The following is a 27,967-nucleotide window of genomic DNA, read 5'->3' as shown; positions in this document are numbered from 1 at the left end:
CTGAGATGCAACAATTTGTCATTGAAATGCAAGCGCAGCGAAAAACTAACCGAAAAATAGTTAAACAGCTGCCGACGACACAGGAAGAAAAATAAGGACGAAGGACGAAGTACGAAGTGCGATGGCTAAAAACCCGAAGCTGGCAAGCCGAAGTGCGAATATCGTATGCGGGATTCGCACGACCAACAGTTGCTCCTGCTTTTGGCCTCCATAATAGACACCGTCAGCCGCCGCAGTGTCACAGTCCATGCTCGTCCTTTGGGCTGCCAAGTCGCGTTCTCAATCGCTCGCTGGCCGCTAGCAAATCGGTGACAAAACGCGCTTTCGAGTGCAGTACCACAAAAAAACAATAAATAAAAATCAAACTAATTGCAGAAAGTATTTTCGGGAAATTACCAAGTTAAAGTTCAAGCTTAATGCAGGTGCTCAGGGTCAACTGTTGCTGTTGCAGCTAGCTGAAAGTTGGGGAAACTCAGTGCATGTAAGTCGATTGCAATTGAGATTTATTGTCCATTGAGCAAGCACACCACACACACACGCACTCAGAAAAACTCAGGTGACAGCAGACACTCCGGCGCACACCTGCCGAGATTGCGCCATCAATCTTGGCTATCAATTAGATCAATCATACGCCTCGTGCGCCCTGCAGCCATGTGAAGTGCCGTGTATCGATTGGGAGTATGTGGAATATTGATTGGCGAAAATAAACACTCACCTGCCTACCCAGACAGTTGGTCCGCGTGGAGGCAAATACACACAATGGGCTAAAAATAATTGCCAACCACCGACCAGCTGACTGACTGGCAGAGAACCACAATGAACAGCGATGAACCCCTTCCAATCGAGCTTAAGGTCCCGGGGATTAGGGCCTGTAAGCGAGCTGGAAAATCATCCTTACCTGGCGGAAACTAAATCCCCTAACAGATCAAGGACATTTGAGAAAGAAACTTCCAATGAATTTTGGTTACCTGACTAGCCAATCATTATTTAATTCCCCATATATGCGGTGCAATTCCAGGAATTACTGGCCTATTTGCGGGAGTTCCTTCACCTTTTTCAAGGAAGGAAAAGGCTTCCGGTTCAATTATTCAAACGGCAATCACTATGCCTGCGTGGAAAAAGAACAGAATGGAGAAAAGTTTCTAAGTCTCCATTATGCAATCAAGAAATTATTTGAAAATTTCTAAATTTGATTGCAACGTTATGAGGTGGCAGCATTTTCTTTTGTGGTAATACGTTCATCCGCAAAATGTTCGATTTTCTTACGTTCTTATGTATCCTTCTAAAACTTCATATTGAGGCAAAGAATTTAAGGTAATACTGATGTTCTGAATTTTTTAATATTTTAAAACTCCGAACGGACTTTCTTTCTTTCTTTCTGGTAGACTTAACAAATTTTCTAAGCCAGAGTTTCTTTTTTTTCAATTCCGTATTAAAAATATCAAATATTTATAGTTCGTTTTAAGTAAGTGGACAAGAATGGCTCTAGTTTTATTTTTCCAACCTCTACAACAAAATACTTTTGGCAAAATGGTTTCATAAATTATTAAATCACTTGAAGGAAACCAAACCTAAGACACACATGCAGCTGACGAAAAAAACCAATAAATGTATGCAATATGTGGTGCGGAAAATGTTGGTCCAAAGCTGAACTGAAAACTTTTCACCAACTATCGGAGTGGCCAGGAAGCCGGAGGACCCTCTCCCACCTGTGAACCATCCTGCAGCAGCCAATGATCTCCGCTCCCCCCGGACTTCCACTTCCGATTTGGCCACTCGATGTCCAGCTGCGTCCACGCTTAAGCCAAATCAGGACGGACCGGCTGTGTGGCGGACATGTGCCTGACACTCGTCAATGTCAGCCGGGATATGGGATGGCATTCAACGGAGGAGGAGGAGGAGTAGGTGGCGGAGGCGGAGGCGGCTTTGGCCATATAACGAACACCCCCTTTTTGCCAACTAATCCCGATGAAATCAAAAGCGAAAATCAAGACGCAACTGAAACTGATTGCTGTGCATAGCTGGAATTTGCTTTAAAGGCATGTCGAGCGGCCAAATGGAGAGAGAGGAAAATCAATGTACCCTCCGGCGGCATTTGAAGGCGGCCTTTAATGGGCGGTGGGCGTGTCAGTGGCCCCACCCCCACACACACACTTAAATTACAACTTCACACACTTGTAACGAATAATAAAAGCGCAGAAAAAAAGGGAGAGTGCAAAAGGAAAAATCAAATAGCGACGAGGCCAAGTCCCCCTAACATTTTCCTTTTGGCGGGCGGACCTCGTCATCGCCATCGTCATCATTTCAGGAGCAACATTTGCACACAGCAAAAAATTTCATAGATATTGGCAAAGAAAATATAATAAGTGTGGCTAGAATAGATATCACTTCATATAGCTCGTGTATCACTTGCGACAAAGGGCACTTCGTATTTACTTAGTTTCACAAGTAAATATATTTGTTATAGTTTTTGAAAATGTTTACAAGCTCTTGGTTTTTTTCTTCTTCCTCAGTATTCCGCTGAAGGAAATTCCTGTTCTCTGTGTTTTCCGTTCCTGTTAATTTTTTTCGTTATTTTTTGTGAGCTGTTTCTGGGCAGCGCCTACATTTCTGTGCAAGCAGCGGGCGGCGGCGCTTTACAGTCCCCAGCGGCCTGATTAAATTCCCATCCCCCCACCGGACCGCCGACCGACCACTGAGCTTGGGAAATACTCCTGCCCAGACAGGACACCGAACGCAGGACGAGAAGCGGCAGGATAAGGCGCTGCATGCGTTTGGTGAGACGCGCAAATGATGAAATAAATGAAACTAATCCAAGAGAAAGCCCAAATGGCAAAATATTTACATTGCCAACCGCACTTGCCACAGCACAGTGCGTCAGGACATACTCAAAAATGTGTAAGCAATGCAGAACTCTTTGTGAGATGTTAACAAGAAAAACGTAATGATAATTTATGATGACTACATTACTATTATAAAGGAACTACCAATACTCTACTCTATTACACAATATTTAAAGTGCAGAGTATCCTGTTTTATTTCCGAAACTGCCATTTAACCCATTAGCCCAATGTGCAGAGTTTGGGCTAAAGTCCTTACTGGACTTACCCACATTTTTGTATCCAGCCACCCGACGGTGTGATAAACATCTTTGCCAAGTAAGCAACAATTTTTATGCCCCAAATTGGGTTCCTTTGGCCCGCTTTTGCTTTCCCGATGCCCAGGAGCTGGATGGCTAGCGGTCGTGGTGCCGATTTTGGTCCTGGTGCTCTCGGCGGTGGTGGTGGTGGTGCTGCCATGTCGATGGTTGATTGGATGACGAGGCGGCTCAGCGCGTGCAGGCAAATATTTTTAATGATTTTCTCTTGGGCTGGCAAAGGCTTCACTTCGCTCCGGTTCAGTTCGATTCGATCTGGGGGCGTTCCGTTCTGTTATGTGTCTGAGTTTCGTTTTACGCCCCGGTTAGTGCAAAACTAATTATACTTAGGACGCAGGACGACGGTGAAAGATGGCTTACTTGCCAAGGTCAGTCATTTTTAGCTCACTTGAATACAATCTTGAAGATGTTTTCATATTTTTAGAAGACACGCGGAAGCACCTTATTTGTTGTATTTATTTCAGACTGTGTTTAAATATACAAATAAATGTATCCTTAGGCGACTGTAATTGTGTCATTCTGTTAAAGTGTAAAACACCCCATGACTACTAACCATTTCCATGAATATATTATTAAGTGTATCCTTACAATTGCAAATGAATATTTGATGATGGTATTCGACATTACCAAAAATGTTGCAACTAATTCCCTAATTTACCATTTCTCTCAATTTCCAAGTCTTATTGGATGAGTGAGTTGCGAACGTTGTTGAACATATTTAATACCTCTATGCGCGTGTTTTCACCTGTGAATTCTTATCACGTGCACTCACATGTGACTGAGCTCCATTCTGTTATCTGTCAATGTTTGTAGCTCCGTCGGCTGTTTCAGTTGATGTTTCTGTTACCATTCCTTGTCCCTTTGCTTTTTCGGTAGCAGCTAATGCAAAATTATGGGCTTCAGCTCAAACACGCTCCTGCGTTTCCGTTTCCGGTGGAGCTGTCTTGATTCACATGAATGTTTTGGCGTTGGTCCTTGACTAAAACTGGGCGTAACCCTTTTGAAACGCCCACATTTCAGCTCAGACTGATGGATGGATGGATGGATGGGTTTTTCGAGCACGCATAGTGTTGCTTTCGGATTTTAGTTGGTTTGGTGTTGCAGATAAGGCTGTTGTGCCACGCCCCCTTCACACTAATGGAGTCTGCTTGAAGGCGAAGCTAATCACAAAGCACGCTTCTTAAGAAGCATGAATCTCAAATGCTTAAAGACGGCAGAAAAACATGAAATGAATTACCTAAGCAATTTTAATTTCCTTGAATACATTATTTTATATTTAATTTAATTTGTTTTACCCTCTACATACTCTGATACCCATTCCCTAGGCATAAAGAAACTACTAAATAAAATGAACTCTAGAACTTGTTGCCCAGTAAGTGGAAACCGCATTCAGAAAGCTTGGAGTTCGAGCTCCAAAATAACCAACACTTGGCCAGCCAATTAGGCCAACTCAAGTGGTCAGTTCATGTGGACTCTGGGCCCGTGCTCGTGCTCGTCCTTTTCTCCACAATCCTCTTAAGCCGGAGCAACAGCTGCGGCCTACTATGAGTATATGCCCCCACCTCTTGAAAACCCCTTTCGCAGGCAATTAAAAAACAGTTTTCCCTTATTTTTGCCCCTTCATATTCGCTGTTGCTTAGCAGTGAGTGGGGGAAAAAGCATAACTTATTAATTAAGAACATTGAAGGAATTCCAATGCAAATGCAGGCATAATTAAATTTTTGAACAAAATGATTAGACGGACATATTAAATTCCCAGCTAATTGTTAATGAAAATCCAATAAAGTGCTGGAGTCCAAGAGTTACGAGTCTGGGCAATGCAGCCTTTTAATTTGCTTATTAAATCCACCGACACACGCACCACATTTTACTGCTGACAGTTTCAATTCACAAATTACAACCTCAAAGAGCAATTACCAACACGCGTCCAAACATCCATAAATGTATATGTATATATGCACGCACATATATATATATCTACAAATGCGGAGGAAACCCAACTGGGAGACAACAACGAAATCCAATTTGAGGTCTGGCCCCAGCTCCAGGTCCTCATATCCCCAGCTCCCAGCCGCAGAAACCCAAAGCACGCCTCAAAACCTGCTACGATGCCGCAACTCAGGCGCAGGCGGAGGATCCAAGGCGCAGGATGCCGACATGGATGAAGACGAGGCTGTTGCTGGTACTGAGGTTGCAAAGGGGGCAGCAACCACAAAACTGCCCATGACTATGTCCAAGGTCCTGGATCCCATATCCCTTAGCCCGTGCCGCATCCTGTGGCTGGCCGGCGGACAAGCGCAAGCCGATTATCTTTTCATGCAACATTTGTAAATCTAAAAAGTTAAATGACACTAATCTAAATTCCACAACAACGAAACCAACGACTTATGCCCCGAAAAATGTTTCGACGAGTCATGTACGTATGTATATCTATATACGTCCAGGACGAGCCCTCTAAAATATTGCAGCCTAAGCGCAAATATCCGTGTGTGTGTGCGTGTGTATTTGGGAGCTGCAAACATTAATCTGGTATCTTATGATGTTGTCCTTTTGGGCCCGGCATTCAACGGAGTTCGTCGACTTTGGTAGTCAATTGGATGAAATTTGCATAAAACGATTCAAATCAATTTGCATTTGTTGCGAAAAGAATTGATCGCTTTTGCGGATACAAAGAGATGATTACGTTTTAAAAATTCTACAAATATTCACGGATACTTAGGACTTGAAACGTAGAAAAATAACAACAAACATGCCTTAACAGACATTTAGAAAATTCGTTGCTACTTTATTTTACTTGTTGAGATCTCTTGAACACGTGACGTATGAGTAATTTTTAAAATTTTTAATTTTTTGTATTGTAAGGTATATAAAGAGTCACCTTTCACCTCAGATAAAATGCTAAGAGCATTTCCAAATCGTTTTGATCTCTCCAGGACCTACGCCTTGTTTAGCATTTTGCGTGTTTCCCGTTTTTAAAAACATTTTCCCATTGTGGCTGCTGCTCCTGTTGTTGCTCCCGCCTTGGATGGCTGACACACACACACACACACAAATACACGTATATATATATTTGAAGCCGAGTTTATCTCAAGAATGTAGATTGCCTGTAAAATATTTAATTACACTCTGCGGCACGGCCACACACAGCCAGCACGTATACGCCATGTGTGACACTAAATGAGTGAGCAAGTGTGCGTGTGTGTGAGCGTGTGTGTAGCCCTTTTGGCCGCCTGCTGTGGGTGTGCGTGTGTGGAAACATGGCAATTGCCAAGTGCTGACGTTGAGTGCGCTACACACGAGTGACACTTGTATACATCTCTGCAAGTGTTGATGTGTCTATGCCATACCTTTTACATGTGTATATAGTGGACTGTAAGTGTGTGTGTGTGGTTGTTTGTGGCCTTTGCTCAGTTTACTCTGTTATTTATTTGCCCCACAGATGGCGCCATGCCTGTCAAATAGTTGAGCTCTACCCGAATTTTTAATCAACTTCTTTGCCACTTTTTGCATATGAAATAGGTCCAATCTGGGCTGCTTCCCCAACTGCCTTGTTTTCCTCTCACTTTGCCTTGTTATTTTCTTGTCGGCCGTTTCCCTTTTGGCCTAGTCATTCATTAGTGACTGTGCCACGTAAAGTGGCAAAATGCTAATTATGTTTATTGAGCAACGCGCGAAGGCAAATAATTCTAAAGAGGCCTCAAAAAACACCGAAAAATTATATAAATATTTACACAGGGAAAAATAGCAGAGCAATGCCGAAAATGAATATTAATTATATTGAAAACGATGGTAATTAATTATAGTATATTGGCTGTACTACAATTGTAAAAATTCTTTTAGCTCTTATTTTTTGGCAATAAATGCCCGATTTTGGTGCTACTTTTTTGCCTGCGTAGATATTTGTGTGTTTGTTTTGAATATATTTTTGTTTGTGTTGGCTTCCTCGCAATTCCCCTTACAAAGGACCCAGGAACGAACACACCTTGGGGAGACAGGACAACAACAAAAGCAAATCGGCTTTGACCTTTAATGAGCAGGCAGGCGAATGCGGACGCGTGTCGCTGGCCGCATAAAAGTTTTGCATTTGATTTGCGCCAAGGTCGTTTTATAAATAAGCTCCCGACCGCAGCCCTCGAACCCTACCTCCCACCCACATTTCCCATAACCATAACCCATCGCACCACCACGACACACCGGCAGACATCCTGTCGATCAGAGCATGTCATCTAGCTCAACGCGGTTCGGCTCTACTCGGCTTGGTCAGCAGTTGGCTAGCCATTTGGCCATAACCTTGAGCACACCCAGCAGTTGGACCTGCACTGCCCCAACCGCGCTCCGCTTTTCCAGCCCACAGCCCAGCTCCAACCACGGATATCCTTGGGTGTGCCCAGTGGCGTGCCTTGAGGTGCTAAATGTAAGCCCAACACACTGAGCACAAAATTGTACAAAAAATGTATCTAAATCTCACAGAACAGAGTTTTTAAGAAGAAGATTGGAAACTGAAATACCGAACATTCCTGTAAAAACAGACTCTAAAATGGCAAATGCAGAACTCTTTCTCTCAGTGCACTTCCGTCAAATCCTAAGAAAGCCCATAATTAAAAGCAACATTTGTTTTTGGCTTTTGCGGCATTAGAAAGCTGTTGCGATTACCAAACTTAAATGGGTCGCATTGTGTATTCACGCACCTATAAAAAAGCAACCTTAGGCCGCATTCGATGTGTTTAATTAATGATTAGCCGCGACTTAATTAGAATGCCAGCGATTGCGGCTGACAACTGAGCGATGCTGGTGGCGCCGCCTGATGAGTTGTCAAGTCGAGCTTGAAATTGCCTGCGGCTGGCTGAGTTAAGATGAGGGCGAGATTAATTTAACAAGTACAGGCAATTTCACTTCGCAAATTGCATTTTATTTCCAGAGCGGTGCCACGTGGCGGATGAGTTATATGGCCAGCTAATTGCAGGCCCCACTCAAGCAGTCAGTGAGTGACGGCCTGTGTAATTACACAGCATTTGCTCAGGTGTTTTCAACTGCAACTGGCCAGCCAGCCACTCGAAACTGTGGAAGCCCGGTTAAGGGCTTTTGTTATCTGCCTCTCACTATCTCACGGGCTGCACCTGCTCGCAATGACCTCAGCCAAATATTAACTGCCCTTTCGAAGGGTATATTTAGATTTCGGGACAAAGAAGGTGCCATTAGGTAGCTTAAGTTTGGGTCACATCAAGCAAAATTAGATGATTCATTATATTTGCTTGGGTTACAGGACAAAGAAAGTCTTCTTAAAACGCATGAGATACATTTTTGTATTCAGAACGAAGTTATAGTTTGGTTTTTTCCTCGGATGAATCAGATCTCGCTTCGATTCTATTACCAAATACTAGTGAAATGGCCAAATAAATACTCAAATTGTTGCTAGCTTTAAACTTGAATCACATAAACTCCCACAGTTTCAACATGGTTAAACTTTCACGAGGAGACTTAAAAAAACATATCAGATATGGAATACATCAGGGTATTCGACACTGCGTTTTTTCTATATTTTGTTATTCTATTCCCTTGCTTGCGTGCTGCAAACAATTTTCATGTTGGCCAGACAAACAATAGCGCCTGGAATTGATTATATACTCTCCATAATTTATGCTTATTAAAGCCCTTTATGCCAATCAACGCCACTCCTCTTTCTAGCCGGCTGATGTTGTTTCCGATTGATAATTTTAATTAAGTTTTATGTGTGATTCATTTTCCTTTGCAGCGAAAAGAAAAAAAACTAATAGGAAAATTGAGGAAAAAGTGCGAGTGTGAGAAAAAAAAAAAAGGAAAAGTCAAAGGCAAATGAACTGAGTGTAAAACTGTGGCCAAAGCTGCGGCCTGGCTTTCGGTCTTTCATTCTACTAATTAAGTGGTAGAGCAACCGACAGTGTCCTTCAACCACAACGTCAACAGCTTACCAATAATTTATTAATTCAATTCTCCATTTGGGCACTCGATGTGCAGGCTCTGCATTTGGCAGGCTACGCTCAAACAGCTGTAAATCGAGAAATTGAAATGCAATTAAATGCACATTCGGATGCGGTCATACGCACTGTTGCCCCGCAGAGGAAGCCCAGCTTGATGTAACATTTAAATGGAAATGAATCCAAGTGCCTGCCGCCTGGCTGCCAAAGGCATTAAGTCAGCTCAGTCGTGCATGATTTCATTCAGCCAGTCGAGCAGCCGAACAGTCGAGCATCCATTTGCCCAGCCAGATTCCCATTGACATCTGTCCGAGTGTGGCTAAGTAAATGGCTTAAAGCCTTCAGGCTGGATGCAAAACTACGGCTAACACCGAGAGTGTTGCCTTGGCTAAAGCAGAACGTGTCAATGAGTTTTTAAGCCCGCATCTCGCATCTCGTTGTCTCGGTCTTAGCCCTTTTGTTATTATTACTTTGGCAACAACTCGACTCGACATGTTGCAGGCTCATCAGCATCGCAGGCAAACAGTCGGGCAAACAGACAAAGGATTTTAGCCAGGATAAGAGCCGTGTGGCTCGCAAGGAAAACACAAGCATACACACAAGCATTCAAACATCCAAACGGCAAAACAGCAAAACCGAGCACGGAGCACACAGAACGGATTATTTGTTTTCGGCAGCTTTTGTTTGTCTCATGTAACATCTCTTTCGACTGCTTTCATTTCACACACTGCCGTGCACACAGATGGGGAAAAAGTAATATGGGTTATTCGAGCTGTAAAATTCATAGATATCTGGAAAAAGTTAACTTTAAAACGGTAGAACATACATATTTGCCCAATTTTGAAGTTCTAAAATCTATTGGAAATTCAAGCCTTTTTCAGACGATCTACGGTCTACTGTTTATATAAGAAGTACTATTATTTCGACAGCAGCTGTATGCCGTCATGTATCTTTTTTTTGTGTATCTGCAGTCAGGTTGTGGCACTTCATTCGACTGCCTGGCTGTGAATTCATTCAGTGGTATCCTTTGTCCGGTGCCTCAAGAGCCAAAATGGCCAGCCAGAAGTCAAGCGATATTAACTCATTTCATGCGCACTGGCAAAGGCCGTAATAAATATCTGCCTTCGCACAGCTGGCCTAGTTCGAGAGGCAATAAATCCTGCAACTGGCCATGTAAATTAACCGCCATCGAAACTTATGTGCGGCATTCGGCATAAGCCATCACCATTACCATCATCATTGTAATCATCATCGCCATCATTATCATAGCTGGCAAATGTCAGGCTGAAATTAGTTGGCTTGTGTTGTACGGCTCATCAACCCAAAAAAAAAAAAAAAGGATCGACCCAATGATGAGGCGTTGGAGTGGCCTGGCCAACAAAACATAGCCAATATGAGCATGTTGGCCGGCCGAAAAGAGCAGCAACAGCAGGCGTTAAGCCAACATCGCCGGTGCTATTGGCAACTGGCAACTGGAACCTGCAACAAAAACACAACCCGAACAAACAAAAAACGTCCAACACTTTTGGGAGCGTATGTGTTAGCCTGACCCCTGATGGTCAGAGGCAGGATAAGTGGGGGTTACGCCAGCTGCGGGGCAGTGGAGGTCGAGTGATAATCACAGCCAGGGTCGGTAGCTGCGCACATGTTGACGCCATTTCTGTGTCACCCTGACAATGTTATTAAAAATCCATTCAAAGTCCCTACACGTCAGTGTGGAAAATGTCAAAAGAAAAAAAAAAAACAAAAAAAAAGGAAGAAAAATCTTCTGGGACCCGAGTGAAATGATTTGCCATTTGGTTTTGCTACCGCTCTTCCCATCCCAGTGCAGCTAATAATTAGGGGTCTACGAAAAATATCAATCATTTTCCATCTATTCAGGGTTTCTCATTTTGAGAACCATAGGGCAAATGACAAAAAGGCAGGTTTTAATAACCAACAACCATTCATCAACTTACTTAAATGAATGAAAATTATGAATCCCGAAATTTTTGTACTATTCTAGCCAATCCATTCCAATTAATCAAATTTGTTAATGATACAAAACTCGATATCCTGCTGATATCTTAGCCAAGCCAATTTGCAAATAATAAAGCCATACCCAAAAGTAGAACATCATTCGTTTTGTTTGCAGCTCATCAAATAAGCCAGTCGGCAATCTACGATTATATAGAAATTTTGATGGTGATTGGGAAATGTGTTCTGTTCATTTCGATAATGGGCAATAATTAGACAGGCATTAGCATAATATCGATTCCGGGCCCGATGATGAAGTGACTGTGGTGAGAGGAAATGAAAACATTGCCAGATGGCTTTTAATTTCCTGCCGGCAGAATGCGGCTAATAAAACCAAAAACTAAAGCCAACTCATTTTGTGTCAATAGGCGGCAGCATGTAAGCCCGCAGAGGAAAAACCGAAGGAAAGAAAGGAAAAAATAAATAAACTTGAAGCCCCAAAGGGTGTTGAAATAAACACAAGACAGAAATCCTTTTGGTGAGCGGGATTTGCTGCGGCCAGGAGGCGATGAACTGATTAAATTGTTGACGGAATCGTTCCCAGGGATTCCCCGCAGGAAACTAATTCCGCCGGCCAACTGAGCAAGTTGCCCCTGAAGCTGCCATTGAACTTTCTCGATAAGCATCGGGGTGCAGGGAGAAGCCGAAGGAAAAGCGGGAAAATCGAGGAAATACCAACTGCTGGGGGAGATCCTTGGCTGGGCTAAAGGGAAATACATTTTTATGGACAATTTGGTTTTTATGTCAATTTACTGCTGTTTCCCCACTGAAAACGCAAGAAAATTCATGGAGTTACCAGACCAGACCAGACCCAATATCACTTCCATACCCCCCGGTACCCCGATATATATTCCTTTATATATATATGCGTTTCCCCCCCAGGACAAGTCGTGTGCACATTAAAATGGGCGTTGAGGGGCGCATCCCGCTGCTGTTCGTCTGATTGGTTGTATTTGCAGCATTTGACTTCATCTTCGGACTGGGTGTTATTATGGCCGCCACTGCGACACGATGTGATAATTGCCAGTAGCAACAGCAGTATCCAAACACCCGATACCACCAGCCTCTTCTAAAGAAGAATCCATGGGGGAACCGGCATCTGCCTTTAAGATTTCATCGGGATTTAAGTTTTGCGCCGCCAGCTGACGACTTTGTTCGGGATTAGCCATTGAGCTGCTCATAAAGCAGCGACTAAACTGCGAAAAGCCCTTGTCTAGATACAGCTTAAATTGAAAATGTTTATTGGGGTATTTGTAACAGAAGTTCAGATAGGGATAGGTTAATAAAAGTTGCTGGGTGTGCTATAAACTAAAACCATCACTGTTCATAGCAGGTACTGAATTATATAACGCTGTGTAATTTACACTATTGTGTACACAGCTAGCAAACTCTGAAGGAAAAATGTTATACGACGAGAAAAATTGAAAAGGGTAGGTCTAAGAATACCCCGTATCACAAATCACTTTTAGCATGAATATAGTACTTTAAAAAGAATCAAATATTTTGAAAAAAATCAAATAGCATTATTGTTACATCCACATTTGTAATGTATCCTTGACGAAGTCACATCCAATCTCCCGATGAATCACTGGGTACTGTTAACTTTTGCTTCTTTATTTAATGCAATTTCAGTGGACAAGGCTTTCCAGCACTTCCGCTACCCCTTGTTCCAGATCCCATCCGCTTTTCTTTTCTGCTTTGCACTCGGCTTGTTCAGCATCTGTTTTTGATGCTGCACATAAAGCGGCGGAAGAACATTCAACATTTTTACTGTTTACATCTGTGGAGAGTTGCGGCTGCTTCTTCACTCTGCTACTTCCTCGGACCTCTCTTTCGCTCCGTTGGAGCTTTCGCCACTTAGCCGCTGTCTTCTTCACTCGTTATGGAGCTAATGTTTGTTGGGCGCGCTTTGTGCTTTTTATTAGGGCAGCATTTATAATTCATTTTGCGCTAATTTCGACTATATTGTTGATGGCAATTGTTGTTCGCCTCTCTTTCACCCATTCATTGGGCCCTCTCGCTCGCTCCTGGTAGCTCTTAGGCGTCATGTGTGTCGGCCATTTCTCATTTTTATGTGTGGCCATGTTGTAAAACCGAATTAATGCGATGTAGTCTCTTCCACAGCAACGCAGCACAAACAACAACTGACAACAGTGTTGCATGTGGCTCTATCTCACGCTTCATCACCCCTCCCTATCTCTCTATCGCCCCCTCCCTTTCACTCTGCTTGGCCATTCGTGTATCTCGTTTGTCTAAGCTGAAATATGACTTCCTGGCAACACGTTTTTACATTTCCGTTTCCGCTGATTTAATGCCACAACTGAAATTATTACCATAAAAGTATGCTATGCTGACCGTGCAAAGGGAAAGAGACGGTGATACGGAGATGGAAAGAGAGAAGCAGCCACTACATATATGGACAATTACACGCTACGGTTTACTGTGCCCGCTGGAAATTCTAAATAAATCTTTAACGATGCACTGGGACTAAAGTCAAGGGAAAGGGACTCACGTGTCAGCTCTGGGAAAGATTCTCGAGTTACAGTTACCCAGTTTACCAAGTACACTGGGCAAAGAAGTGGGTAACCAAAAATATAATAATTCTGTACTAAGATGAAAATAAATGATTTAGCATGCCTTAAAATTCAATGATGACCATAGTTAATAGTAAGTTAACTAGTTTCCTTGAAAATGTAATCCTTTTTCCTCAGTGTATCTATTCCGCCCCCGTCTCATCCAAGTTTCTGTTGGTTGTCACGGCGGGGTCCGCGTTTCTGTTGTCTCTCTGTGGCATTTTCCCCATCTATTTGTACGTCTGCTGTTTACTGAAGCGTTTTTGTCACATAATTCGCTGCGGCGAAGGACGCCAGCACCGCGACAGCCATAAAATGTTGCCACAACACGTAACTTGGCGAATACCGAGCACATTTTTCATAATTTGATACATCCATAATTACGTAATGCGTTGACAGCGTTTTGGCAAAGCACAAACAAGTGCTTGGATGCTGGAAAAACAATTTATGGCCAATGCTCTTTAAGAAATTCGCTGGGCAATTTAATGGGCAATTGTTTGCGAGGGCATTCATTGTTCGTATTGAGCCAATTTTTTGGCCTGTTTTGACAGCTGTTGGTGGCTAAAAGTTTTTTTTAATTAAAAACCATTCTCAGTGTTTCCGAATATTTTTTGCTTCCTTTCTTTGCTTAAGTTATGCATTTGTGTGCCACAAAAACAGTATGCATTGAGATGCAAAATCATAAGAATGCGCGGACATGATTGCATATTTTAACGCTTTTACCATAAACAAATAAAAGCTAGTTTTCATAGAAAAAATACTTATAGAGAAATTTTTGAAATACATTGCAAATTCAATTAAAGCAATATAAATTCCTTAATCATATCAATGCCAGAAAAATCCACTATCGATGCACATTCCTCAGAAAAAAGGTGTATCCCATGGCGAAAGGCAACCATATGTTTTCCGCTAGGAGCTGGAAACATATCCCATGAAAATCGCAGATAGCTTGGCCTGGCTGAAACTGAAAAGTCAAACAAAAAACAATCCGTGGAGTTGAAAAACCGAATAAAAATTGCAGCAATGTAGCGAACAGCAGAAACATGAAAAACAACTTACCCAGGAAAATTGCGAAAGCGCAAGGAAGCGGTCCAAATATCCTCCAGCTATAAATTGCGCATTAAATATTTAAAAGCGGATTTAGCATTTGCTATTTGCCATGGGAAATCTTTTAGCAGATTTGCATTAATCCGAGGGCAATTACAGCCACTCGACAGCTGTTAATTGTAAATAATTCAGTTGAAAGCATTACAATTGTAATTAAACCAATTGCATTGCCAATTATCAGCCAATAAACAAATATGGGCCGTGTCAAAGCAAACAATGGAGGAATTATTAACACAACGGCGAAGTTTTCTAGGATCTGCCGGGATTGGAAAAACGTGGAAAACTGCACAGGAGGCGGTGGCAACACATTTGTCATGACTGTGCCACTTAGGAGGAGGCAGCAGCTGCTGCAAACAATTAAGATTCAGCCGAATGAATGAGTTATGTCTGCCACAGAGGCAGCAGATTGGGCTGCACTTAATTAACAAAGGCACAACTTTCCAACCCAAGATGACCCAAGGAATCCAGGACACCAGGACTCTGGCAATGGAGGTGGACAGACAACAGTTAGTTGGCTAATGAAGTTGACAATTAGAAGGAAACTTTCCGTCATCCAGAAACCGAGTTTGCAAGTGCTGGAGATTTTTATATTCATGAGCCAAGAAACGATTATTCTTTTACACTCCAAAAATTCAGACATAAATATGTTAATATATATAATTGTTTTTACAAGTAAGAATACAATTCTACATACTTTTAAAGCTCACTGGCTTACTTATCAATACAATAGTTTTTTTTAAATAATAATATATACAATATACAGGGTAACTAGCTAGCGAAGAATACAACAAAATTTTCTATGCAATTTTAATCCCTTGGCTTCCCAACTTTATAACATTCTTGAGTGTATCTTATTATCTCGCGAATTCCCGCCAGCCAAGGAACCAGTGTTCCATGGTCTGGGAAAGCCCTCAGCTGCCTAATTCAGCCACGTAGCTGGGCATTCATAAATCTGTTGCATAAACTTTGGCGCACAGGCCACGTTGGGAGGTAAAATCATAGCCAGGCAGCCCTGGAGCTGGGTCTGGACCAGCACATTAACATGACCCCATGAAAGATGCATGAGCCGCACAACAATGGAGCAGCCAGTCAGGAGGGTCGGGGTGTTGAAGGCTCGGGAAAATCCCCATGCTCGTTTCCAGCGCCCCGGCACGTCACAATATTTTATGCGATTATAATAAACTAAACTCTATAAAGTTGTCATATTCAATTCCCGGCCCATGCAACGGCATAAATTAGGCTTACTGGATGGAAAATGGTGGGGGTGTAGCTTAGGCCAACTAAAGCTGCAGTTGCGTGCCATGCAAACACATTCACATCGATTGATCGATCGCTGCCACATGAAGATGTCAGCACAATTAAGCTCACTGAATCAATTTACGCCCCAGCTGATTGCCACTGAAGAGTGTGCTTTTGTGGCTGGGAAAACAGGGGGCGTGGTGGCTGGTCGGAAAATTCGAGGGGGCGTAGAAGCGGACTGCCAGCTACACGCAAAATTTGGTTTTCCGAGTAAGCCTTTAAGACCTGTTAATTGAGTGCTTATCGATTAACAAAGACCCAGTGTTAATTCGTAAAAGCCACAAAAGAAATATAGACCCACAGCTAAGGGCTATATTAAGCCCACACTTAAAGTGTGTAATTAAATGTGAGTGAAATTGTAGTCATTTTGTTGGGGATATTTCTATGTTCATTTACGTACAAACATTTGTTACCGGTGACAAAGAAAATTAAATAGAGTGTTAGTTTCCATTTATGAGATTTTACAATAAACAAGTTGATAAAGAATACCTACTCTAAGTTTGTATATTCAAGCTTACTCTGTTGATGATGATTGCAACATAAGATAGACAAATTATGTGTCGCCGTGATTAAAAGGATGCTTGCTGGAACCTACACCCTTTCCTTATATGAGATGAAAAAGGTTGCCCAACTTCATTTGAACGCTCTAGCTTTTAATTGTCCTTCCGCACAATACACCCTTCAGGTCCAAGTGGCTGGGGCACCGACACAAATACTGCTTATAAAGGCATAAAATATGAGCACGTCTCGGCCAGGATGCTGTCCCAGCAGGACATCGGCAGCCTCAGCATAATTAAAGCCGCCGACATGCCATGAAAGACTGTGTTCGGGACAAAGAGGTTACCTCTACGCTCTACATTCTGGGCAGCATGATAAATGGCATTAATAAATTCGACACCGTAATTGTGTATTCCGAAAACGACTCATAAAAGTCAAATTTCAACTGGCTAGGCTGCACATTGCGCATACTCAGCGTTGGCCAAGAGGTAAAACATTCAATTAGTGCGACAGGCAGCCACCAGCAGCAGCAGCAGCAGGATCCAACAGCATCATCAAAAACGCATCAAGCTCATTAGGGGAATGAAAAAGGGCGATGGGAGGAAGCACGTAAGAGGGTATGCACTGAAAAAAATATTCAAAATCTTAACAGAATATCAAATCAGTTCCTGAAATCGCTATCTTTGTAATATGAAGTATTGTAATGGGGAATTTTCTTATTAGGTCCAGCGTATAACAAATATCGAATTTCTAAATTTTCCAGAGTGTAGAAGGAGGCAGTTGCTCTGTCATTTTATGGTTGCTGCGACACGGAAGTGGCTGCGTCCTTTTGCCGCCCTGCTGCCACAGTTGCCACTGCCTTTTGTTTACATTCCGTTTCGTTTTTCGCCTGAAATGAGCTCTAAATGACAAGGCGGGCAGGCGGCAATAGCAGGCAGGACGGACTGGCAGGAGTAAAAACAGCAGCGGCAGCAGGCACAAGGACGAAAAATGCGACAAACTGTGCCAAGCAATTTTCAGCTTGAATCGCTTGTGCTCATAGTTCTTGTGTGTGCGTGGGGCAATTTGCTGCAAGTGTCGCCCAAACGCATTTTGCAGTTGCTGCATTAAGCCAGAAGGCGGCAACAGCAATTACGGTATTATCATTGTCATAATCATAAAAACATATTGCAATGACAGAAGCATGAGGACGTTTAGTCGGAAGGAAGCGCAAATTGAGAGGGGTATTGTGTAGGGATTTCAGGCTCGTATGGAAACCTCAGTGTTAGTTTCATTCCTTAAGAGCTTATCTATTGCTTATCAAGGTAATTGGATTTTATAAGTGAAGAAATATTAGTGTAAATCATTACAAGAGTCTTAAGAGCGAATGCAAACGTCGTCACCTCTGCTGTGAGCTCTTCTCTGCGCTTCTCACTTCAAGCACATAAGCGAACAATCCGATTTGTTTACCCTGCTTAATCGATCAACGGCCTGCATCTTGAAAATCCAACCGTTCTAAGCCGCAGATTTTACGCTGCGACATCTCCTGGCTGCCTGCAGCATCATTTCAGCACTTCAGCGTGCTTGTAGCAAGTGTCGCTTACCATTTTGTTATGGTGCCCGGGGGGTTTTTTTTATGCCTTCGCTATCTGGCTGCCGGATATAAAAGCAACAACAGATTGCATAGCAGTAAACGAGGATGTCGACATGTATGAATATATGCCAGCGCATGTGTGTGTATGTTCCATGCCACAAAAGACAACGCTAAGTGGCCTGGGGCGCAATTTTAGCCATTGGCGCTCGTTAAATTTGCATGTGCATGCCTTTACGTGTATGCGATGGTGTGTCTGTGTGTGAGTGTGGCATGTGGATGAGGACGTGTAAGAGTGTCCCTCTGTGCAAGTGTGTGTGCGAGCGAGCAAAGTAAACGCGCAACAGTCTCCAAAAACGATTTGCGGTCTTTGGCTGTCTTCGAAAGCGTTCTTTTTTGCCACTTGCGGCAAGGAAGCGAGCCAACCTTCATTTGGCATGCAGCAAACGTGTCAAGGACAAGTCGGATGCAGCCACCGACTCGACACACAAACACCAACCCACTCGCTCAACCATCACCCTGTGAATTTTTTAACAGCACAGGTGGAAAAATATAAACAAAAAGTACCGCACATTTCAGTTTCAATCGATTTCCAGTTATGTCAATCTTTAGTAACTATTTACGGATTACAACTTTCATAGTCAGTTGGATTTTGAATGGTAAAATTCCTAATGATATACTTAAGATTCGATGAATAAGAGCAAGTAATTTAGATTGAAATAAAAACAAAAATATGTTGGCATATTGACAAGTTTTTCTCACCGTGCACACCGCAATTCTCCGGCTAACGTAGCTGAAATTGAAATTGCCCATGCGAGGCAGACAATTGACAGGGCGGCAGCGCGAAATTATTCATCACGTTGTGCGTCTCTAATATTTATTTAAAATTTTACTTTGATTAAAATGCGCGTGCCAAGTAGTTCCCAGGGAGTCAACAAAAGGCGGGCAGAAGGATATAAAAAAAAGTGAAGAATGTTAATTTAGAAGCTAGATGAATTAAACAGCAGCGGGAAAAGTGCTTGAAATGAAAGTGGCAGTGGAAGTAAGTTGAGTAAAGACCCAGAACGTTTTGTAATTAAAACTTGCCGGGCGCACTTGCACAAGTTGATTATGCGGCACAAAGAGCGTTATCCCCACTCCCACGTTTCCCATTACCACCCACTTTTTTCCATTCCGGCAAGAGAATGCTGTCAAAATCATAATCTGCGGCCAGGGTTTTTGGGGGCACAAAAGAACGGCACGGCCGTTGACAGTTTTTGACGCTCCAGAATGCCAAACCAGCATCATCATACCTTTGGCTGGCCGGGATTATGGATGCAGCCTTCAAAGCTCTTGGTGATGCGGATATTAGCGCATGATTGGAAGCCGCTAACCGACATTGCAGGGGCTTTGTGCAGGCAATTAACACAAGCCCACAATGAGTCCCGATTGGAGGCCCACATGCCTGGTAAAATCCGAGGGGGGGAGGGGGATGCGAAACCAAAAGCCGGTTCAAGTGCCAATCAAATTTGGGACTTCCATTATCTTTCCTGATGAATTTCGTAGCCCTTTTGTTGCCTTGATTAAATTACTTTTCGTTATTTGCCAAATAAGAGCCGAAAAGGGATGAGGAACGGCAATGGCAGGGACAACGGCTGGCTTACACATTTAATAAGTTTATTAAAAGGCAAAAAAAAATATATAAAAATATCAAGCACAGAACGGCAAAAGGCAAAAGCGGGTTATTATGGCAACAAGAGTGAGCAAAATCTTATCTAACAAGGAGTATCCTGCGACTCAGATCTCAATCCCTTTTTTATTGCTCTCCCTTTTGCACCTGCCGCCTGGCCAAAGTTGCGCGACATAATTGCTGATTTAAGGTGCTGCCTTACCGGTTGCTTTTCCCTGATTTCACTCCGCCTCCCCCCGCATCCTTTTGGGTCCTGTCAGGCATTCAGGCAAACACATTGCTTACATATTTCATTTTCTGAGCGCACGCCAAGAATGCCAACAACTTTGAGTTGTGCAAACAAAGCCAACGGCTTGGCCATAGTCACCGCTGAAAGCCCCGCTGAAAACCCACTACTTTCCACGAACTACCACCCCGTTTCCAGACCGTGTGTCATTCGTGCGGTAACCTCGATTCTGTTTTAAGCCCAAGGTGCGTCCGTTGCAGGGAGATGCGAGATATGAAAGGCCAGAATGCAACAGAATCCCCACGACTGCCTCGCTCCAATGCACTGGCAAAATATTGTATATAGATCCGTAATTTCAGCAAAAAATATACATGTTTGTATTTTCATTTTATTTTATCATAATAATAATATAATAACTTAAAATAACAAATTGGATTTACAGTTCGTATCGTAGCTCGTAAGGAATGCACATCGTTTTTCTTCCAAGTGCATTTAGCTTTAAGTTTCCATGGAAGCCGGAAACTGTGACCGCGACACCCCCTCCAGATCAACGCTTTGATCTTACAGCTTCTGCTGCCTTCTGTGTTTGTTGTGCGGTCAACTTGGAGCCCCGGGGCTTCCAGGAAAAGGAGCAGGAGCAGCAGCCGGAGCAGGAAAAGCGCCGTTCAACTCAGTGGTCAACTAGACAAAGGCTTAAGGTCCTTAAGCGGGATTATTACTTCACGTGTTGTGTGGCGAGAATGCTTCTGTGCTGCTGGGAGTTAGTAAAAGGTTATTACGACATAGTTAGGAAAAACCACGGAGGTCGGGAAGTGCACTTGGAGCTTTGTTTGCCAACAGGGACTAGGGGACATAACAGAACACTTATCGAATAAACGTCAATAAAGCACTTCTTGGTAATGGAATGCCAATATAGTCAAGGAAAAAGGGCTCTGGATAAAAACAAGGAAAATCAGGTTAATACGAGCTATACGACAATTTCTAGTGACAATCACTATAAGACGCAATAAACCACTCACGACAGCTAATAATAACTACTAGTAATATTTTAATCCACTTAAATCCCCACCATTATCAACCTGCTAATTGTAATACCTTTTCGTAACCTTTGTGGGGGAACCCAACCCATTTCAAGATTTAAGCACTTCTCGTGAGAATTTCACGCAATCAAAGCGCTTAACCCGCACACTCTTCTTCAAAATAGCCCTCAATTAGCATAGAAATTGGGACTGCTCCTTGATTTGGGTTTGGCCAAGGTCCTTTACCGGTTTTCGATGGCAAAAAGCGGGGTGACAGCTGTCGACCGGGATTGTCGCATGTGTTGACGGATTAAGGAAGCAGCCTGTCTTCCAGCTAATTTGGTTAGGCGGATATCTTAGCTGTGGCAATGTTTTGGGAATTAAGTGAAAACAAATTGTGCCAACTAATTCAATTTCCACTCAATCAAAGTGCCGGCGGACGTGCCGAGCTGCAAGGATGCAACACTTGCAAGGATGCAACAGCGGATAACTCAATTGTCCCTTGTGGAATTTGCCTGCCAAAGAGGCCGCTCCACAAGTTTGTCCTATCGATTTGTTTGAAATTATATTTGAAAAGTTGAAAACTCAATTTCGCCCTGCCGCTTTATGCTACCACCGTGTTCCTGTAAGCAGTCTCGCACTCGAAAAATAACAAACAACGAGGACAACTTTGGCGGATTCCTTGGGCCAAATGCAACAGCCAAGAAGTTGAGAAGCCCCTGGCCTCCGAGTGACCTCAGTGAAAGAAACTTTGCCCTGCCAGTGAATGTGAGCATTTAGTTTAAATAACATCAAGTTAACTTTGAGCATCGGGTGCAAGACGATTGCATACTCTGGGAAATTGTGTGCTAATTTAAAAATAAATAAATTCAATATCTAGGCCAAGATAAGTTATGTGTATGCCTGTTATTAATAATATTACAATGGGTTCCGCATTCCTACCCAAAAGACTATCTCCAAAATGATTTCGCTCATCAATAATGTATCAAGTTTCAGCTTACCAAATGTCAGTCAAATTAAAATACCCGCAGTCGAGGTAGAAAAAGGTCAAGAAAATCACTGAATAGGGAGTACAAAAAGCCAAGAGATGGAAATATAGAAAAGGCGACGGCGAGCGAAGGCCGCTCGAAGCTCAAGTGGCAGAGCCATAAGCAAATCATGCCGTAACATAATGAGGCAACATAACAGAGTGGAACAGGACAAAGGAAGGACATCGGGCACCGGCAGGAGCATCGGGCAGGAAGCAACTGCCACAAGCAAATTGCATCGCCAGTCGCCGGTTGCCAGTTAACGGTTGCAAAATTAGTTTAAACTTGGCGGAAGCGAAGACGTCCACGAAGACTACACGGAAAGAAAGTTTCTTTATTTTGTAAATACTTTATTATCATTACTAATTTTGAACATAATTATAATTTCCATTAAACTATGGGTTTTACAAGCTAATGAAGGCAATGTATTTTTCAAGTAGATATTTAACTATTACTTGGCTAAAAATGATCGCGCAACTAAAGCAATAACTGTTTTGAATAGCTAATTAGCAATGCTAACGAATCCTATCACTTTTTTGTGGGTAAAGGAAAAATAATTTTTTTGTAAATTTTCGAATTTTCGGAAAGGGGTAACATCGTCAAATTTTGCGAAAAATCGCAAAAAAATAAATTCTTCCAAATCAAACACACATCGATTTGAAATTTAATTACGAGCTCAGCGAGATATGACATTCCATATTCTGATTATTATTACCAATGATACGGTTAAAAAACAATTAATTATTGGATGGAAAATCGGAAAACGACATTTGTCGGAATTCTAACATTTAGGAGTCTTTTTATCATATTAAAAAAAAAAGTTCTTAATAAGTTTAGTTATCATTGAAAGTAGCTTAGCATACTTTAATAACCTCTATATTTTTGCAAGTGCTAACCAAGACTGTGGCTGCTTTTGTTGCCTCTTGCAGATGCTGCACCTGACCGGAGACAAGTCCTGGCATTCCGTGGAGGCAATGTAAGCACTCCGGGACAAACGCCGTCGACAGCACATTAAGGAGGAACAACTTGAAATTACCATAAAAACCGCAGAGGTTGTGGAGCGCAGAGGCGGAGTGCGGGGAGCAGGGAGCGGGACGTGGCCAGAGCGGGAAGAGGGCGGAGCGGTTAAGCATGCGGTCGCTTAACAAGTCGGCGGGCGAGGAGGAGCTGACTGGCCTGAATGGCAACTCCAGCGACTCCATCTATACCATCAAGAACAAGTGGATCACCGACTGGTGAGTTGTCTTAATAGAATAAAGGCGCCTTTTAGAATAGTAATTTCAGTGGCAAAGCTTTTAGAAAATCGAGATCTTAAAAAGATACATTGTTAGAATTGCTAGTAAAATATAATAATTTGTTTTAAAGGAGTTTGAAAGGATAGAGATAGTTTTATGTCAACCCTAATTAAGCATTTACTAACTTTTGCACTTCCAGGAGCCTTAGAAGGGAGCGGGATAAGCTGTGCAGCTTCATTTTCAAGCGAGTCCTGACCCACACGGAGTGCAAACGCCTCTTGGAGGCGGCCAAGATCTACGGCGAGAGCAGTGACTTCAATTCCTGGCCGGTTAATGAACAGCTGCAATGGTACAGGAACTTCGATGTGAACAATACGAACCTTCTGTTGGCTGTTAGAAATCAATCCTCTGATGGCGGTTCCACCATGTCGGGATCCAGTTCCGACTCGGAGATTCTTGGTCCTGTTCTGCCACCATTTGCCCTGTGGCAGACGATCCTGATAGCCATATGCCTGGCGATCTGTATCATTCTGACGGTGGGCGGTAATATCCTGGTGCTACTGGCCTTCATCGTCGACAGGAATATTCGGCAGCCCAGCAACTACTTTATTGCCTCACTAGCAGCCACGGATATGCTGATAGGTAGGAATTATCTAACTTTAAGTTTGTAATTTGTATTCATAATAACACCGCTTATTTCAGGAACCGTTTCGATGCCCTTCTACACGATATACGTGCTCAAGGGCTACTGGGACCTGGGTCCGATGCTCTGCGATCTGTGGCTTTCCGTGGACTATACGGTCTGTCTGGTGTCCCAATACACGGTGCTATTGATCACGATAGATCGCTACTGCTCCGTGAAGATTGCCGCCAAGTACCGGAGTTGGAGGACAAGAACCAGAGTGATATATATGGTCACAATCACTTGGATCATTCCCGCTCTGCTCTTCTTCATCTCGATTTTTGGATGGGAGCACTTCACCGGCAAGCGGGATCTACTTCCTGGCCAGTGCGCCGTTCAGTTTCTTAAGGATCCGATCTTTAATACGGCCCTGATCATTGGCTACTATTGGACCACTCTGATTGTGCTTTTTGTCTTATATGCCGGAATCTACAAAACAGCTTATGATATGCAAAAGCGCAGTGAGGCGAAGCAACGCAAAATGCAATCCATGGTGGCCCTGAGTGCTGGAGCGATGTCCGGAATGGCAGGGCATGCAGCTGGCATTGGTGTGATTGAGGAGAAAATCCTGAAGACCAAAGTGGAACTGGCGGGAGATCAGACCGATTTGGATAGTGCCTGCACCACAGTGATCAAGAGATTAAGTGGTTCGGGTCAGGCAAATCCACTGGCCGTAGCCACGGAGGAAGTGGAGAAGATGACACCGGAACAGAGGAGAGCGTCGGCAGCCAAAATCCAGGAGGAGGCGAAAAAACGTGAGGCAGCCGTGGATGCGGAGAAGAGCGAGAGATCCAGCAGTCCTGCCTTCGATTCCGATGAGGAATCCTCCGTCAACCAGGCCCAGCAGTTGATCACCCAGCAGAAATTGAACAACATGAGGAAGCGGTCATCGATTGGTCTGGTCTTTGGGGCACAGGCCGCCCTACTGGCCACTCGTGGGAAAGGTAACTTGCAGAAGAGCACCACCAACTCCAAGTCCATCGAGGCCATGCACCAGTACCACCATCACCAACAGCACCACCACAACCAGAGTCCGTTGCAGCGGGCGCAGAGCAAGGAAGAGGTGCGCTCCCTGCACCACCACCAGAACCAGCAGCAACCGCACCACCAGCACCACCAAAACCAGCCGAACCCACCGCTGGACAGGCCCAAGCGCACATCCTGCTCCACCCTGTCCCAGATAGCCGAGCATGATCGTTTGGTCGACCTGTCCGCTCCTCCAACACTACTCAACACCAGCGATCCCCTGTCCCCCGTGGACTTGGCACCCATCGAGGTGCCTAGTGATCAAGTGCATCAGGGTCTGGTGCAGACCATATTGCCACCTCCCGACGCCTTTCAGTGCCCCACCCCGCTCTCCGATGACTATTCGGATCGCCCCTTTGGTAATAGTTCGGGTAACAGCGAGCTGGCCCTGACCTATGACCTAATGACGAACTCGGAGCTGCGTTACATGGACGAGAGCTCCGCCATGCTGGCCAGTGTGACGGCCAACTCCACGACCTCCCCGAATGACAGCGTCCAGGGAAAACCTCCAGTCCTGCCTCCACCACCGCCCGCACGCCGAAATCCACCAAAATCGAACCTGAACCAGAGCCTCAGTCAAACTCCCAGCCAAAACCAAAGTCCCAGCCAAAGCCTGAGCCTCAACCTGAATCCGAATCACAACCAGAGTCAGAGTCAAAGCCAGAGTCAGAGTATCGAGGAGGCGGTGGCCATTGAAAAACGTCTTCTCGTCTCGTACACAGGAATCGAGGACTTTGCCAAGGTGAGGCGGGAGAGCTGCATCGAGGCCATCTGCCTGTTGGATGTGCCCGGAAAGCTAACTGCGGACTGTCCCCATCGCCGGGCCTCCAGTCCTATGGAGACCAGCAGCAAGGATGCCATACTCTATTCCCCGATGCCACCAATGCCACTCTCACCAAAGGTCAAGACTTCAACGCCACAAACGGGAACGCCCCAGTCGGCGGCGGGAGCACCACCGCCGGTGCCACTGGAACGGATTGAGGAGCGAGAAACCTCGGACAGTAATACCAACAAGATGCCCTCCACCTCGGGCACCACCAGCAGTACGGGCGGTGTAGGCGGAGGCGGGGAACAAGATGGTGGCGGTGCCACCAAAAAGAACGCGGAGGATGACGATGCCAACAGGGAGGAGAAGGGTTTGGCGGCCAGCCGAAACTCCAGCAAAAGGGCATTCATCCATTCGATAGGAAAGCACTTCAAGAGCAAGAAGGCTATACCCCTGATCCTTGGAGTGGGTGGTCGACAGAAGTCCAAGTCAGAGAATCGTGCTCGCAAAGCGTTTCGCACGATCTCGTTCATTTTGGGCTGCTTTGTGGCCTGCTGGACGCCCTATCATGTGTTGGCCCTGGTCGAGGGATTCTGCCGGCATCCGCCCTGCATCAATGAGCACCTCTACATGTTCTCGTACTTCCTCTGCTACGCCAACAGCCCGATGAATCCTTTTTGCTACGCTCTGGCCAATCAGCAGTTCAAGAAGACCTTTACGCGGATCCTCAAGGGGGATTTGCACATGACCTAAGTTGGTTTGGGAATCTGAAGTGGTTCAGTTGCTGGTGGTTGAGCTGAATCCCTGACAGATTTCCATTTGGCACTGCACTTGCGCAAAGGACCAGACACTTCTGAGCCCCGAGAGTCTGGCGCCTTGCAAACTTTTCCATTCCCAAACCCTTTAAACCTCCTTAGGCCCATAAGTTTTCTATACTTAACCTACAAAAGTGCTCCGCTTAATGGAATATCTGCGGGACTTTGACCATCAGCAAAGTATTAGAATCAAACACTTATTAAATTCAAAATTTAATCGGTGGACAGGGAAGAGTTATCTGTAAGTAGCCAAAGGTGTGTGCTATAGTTAGAATCGTTGGGGGGGAAAACAAGCTATCCGATTTGGGATACACATAGGTCTAGAGTGGCACTAAGCGGGGCGAAATGTTTTAGACAATAAATATTTTAATGTTAATAACCGATCTATGATAACCATGCAAAGTATATGATATGATAGCTAATAAAATAAATTAAGCATAAGATATACACATTTACCAAGACTAGAAAAGCATACAAACCAAAACTCTAAAGCATATCCCAATATAGAATAATACTTCTTTTGTTGTTCCGCAAAATGTATCAATAAAAATCAGACATATGAATGGGGTAGGCCATAAGAAAACCAAAGAAAAGCATGTTGACCCTTTGAGGGATATGCCAGTCGAAGCCCTTTTGACGGTGACTCTTTGTCGAAAACTAAACAAAAACAGACATAATTTCGTTTTCGAACGTTCATAGAAACTTTCTTTTACAGTTATTTTGGTAGGTTATAGAACTTAGAATATTGCAAAAATATAAACTGTGTTCAAACTTTTTCGACGAATGGTTGCCGTCGTGGGGTTAAACAGTTCGATGTCAATCCTGCAGCAGATATACGATTTTAAAAACACAAAACCCAGCACACACGATATATGCCAGACAAGTTCAAGAGTTTTGTTTGAATATTCATGAGTGTAGAGCATACGAAGATACATACATATAGCTACATAGATGTCAATTTTTGCGCAAGCCAGCAACTATACTTATACGGATATATAGACGTCTCCTTAGCGCCTTTGCCAAGTTGCCTAACTGAGTTCACTCTCATTCTGATAATCTCTGTCCTCGGTTGAAGTACTTTGTTATTTGTTAACCGTTTCGTTAGCCGATTCGTTAACCGATTCGATTCGTTTTCCAGTGAGTAATGTGCTAAACAAGTTTTTGCCTTTGTTGAACGTTTCCTTTTAGCACGTAAGTGATAAGTGTAACAATAACTAAAATTATTACTAAATAAATAAATGAATGAATAATTGCATTTTTTATGATACGGAGGATGAAGCTATATTTAGGTAAGTTTGGGTTTTATTTATTAGGTTTAAATTATTGC

At 43.6% G+C, this 27,967-nt stretch overlaps 1 protein-coding gene across 2 annotated transcripts; it reads left to right on the top strand.

Annotated features, from left to right (window-relative positions):
* The first annotated feature begins 214 nt into the window (after positions 1 to 214).
* Positions 215 to 27,890, top strand: LOC6728991. Of its 2 annotated transcripts, XM_039295710.2 has the most exons (5): positions 215 to 481; positions 23,046 to 23,351; positions 23,551 to 23,993; positions 24,054 to 24,977; positions 25,782 to 27,890. In XM_039295710.2, the coding sequence occupies exons 2-5, from the start codon at positions 23,248 to 23,250 to the stop codon at positions 26,576 to 26,578; spliced, it is 2,268 nt and encodes a 755-aa protein (XP_039151644.1). In that variant the 5' UTR covers positions 215 to 481; positions 23,046 to 23,247; the 3' UTR covers positions 26,579 to 27,890. The 2 variants fall into 2 exon arrangements, with proteins under 2 accessions (XP_039151644.1, XP_039151643.1); XM_039295709.2 differs by having other exon boundaries at positions 24,054 to 27,890.
* The last annotated feature ends 77 nt before the right edge of the window (positions 27,891 to 27,967 follow it).

Source organism: Drosophila simulans, chromosome 3R (assembly GCF_016746395.2).
Source record: "Drosophila simulans strain w501 chromosome 3R, Prin_Dsim_3.1, whole genome shotgun sequence".
NCBI classification, from domain to species: Eukaryota; Metazoa; Arthropoda; class Insecta; order Diptera; family Drosophilidae; genus Drosophila; species Drosophila simulans.
This window is presented reverse-complemented; position numbering and strand designations above follow the sequence as displayed.

Bases quoted from the DNA above. Each gene is read 5' to 3' on its own strand.
- LOC6728991 (XM_039295709.2), top strand. From the start codon at position 23,248: ATGCGGTCGCTTAACAAGTCGGCGGGCGAGGAGGAGCTGACTGGCCTG. The intron at 23,352-23,550 runs GTGAGTTGTCTT...TTGCACTTCCAG, and splicing joins AACAAGTGGATCACCGACTG to GAGCCTTAGAAGGGAGCGGG. The intron at 23,994-24,053 runs GTAGGAATTATC...CGCTTATTTCAG, and splicing joins AGCCACGGATATGCTGATAG to GAACCGTTTCGATGCCCTTC.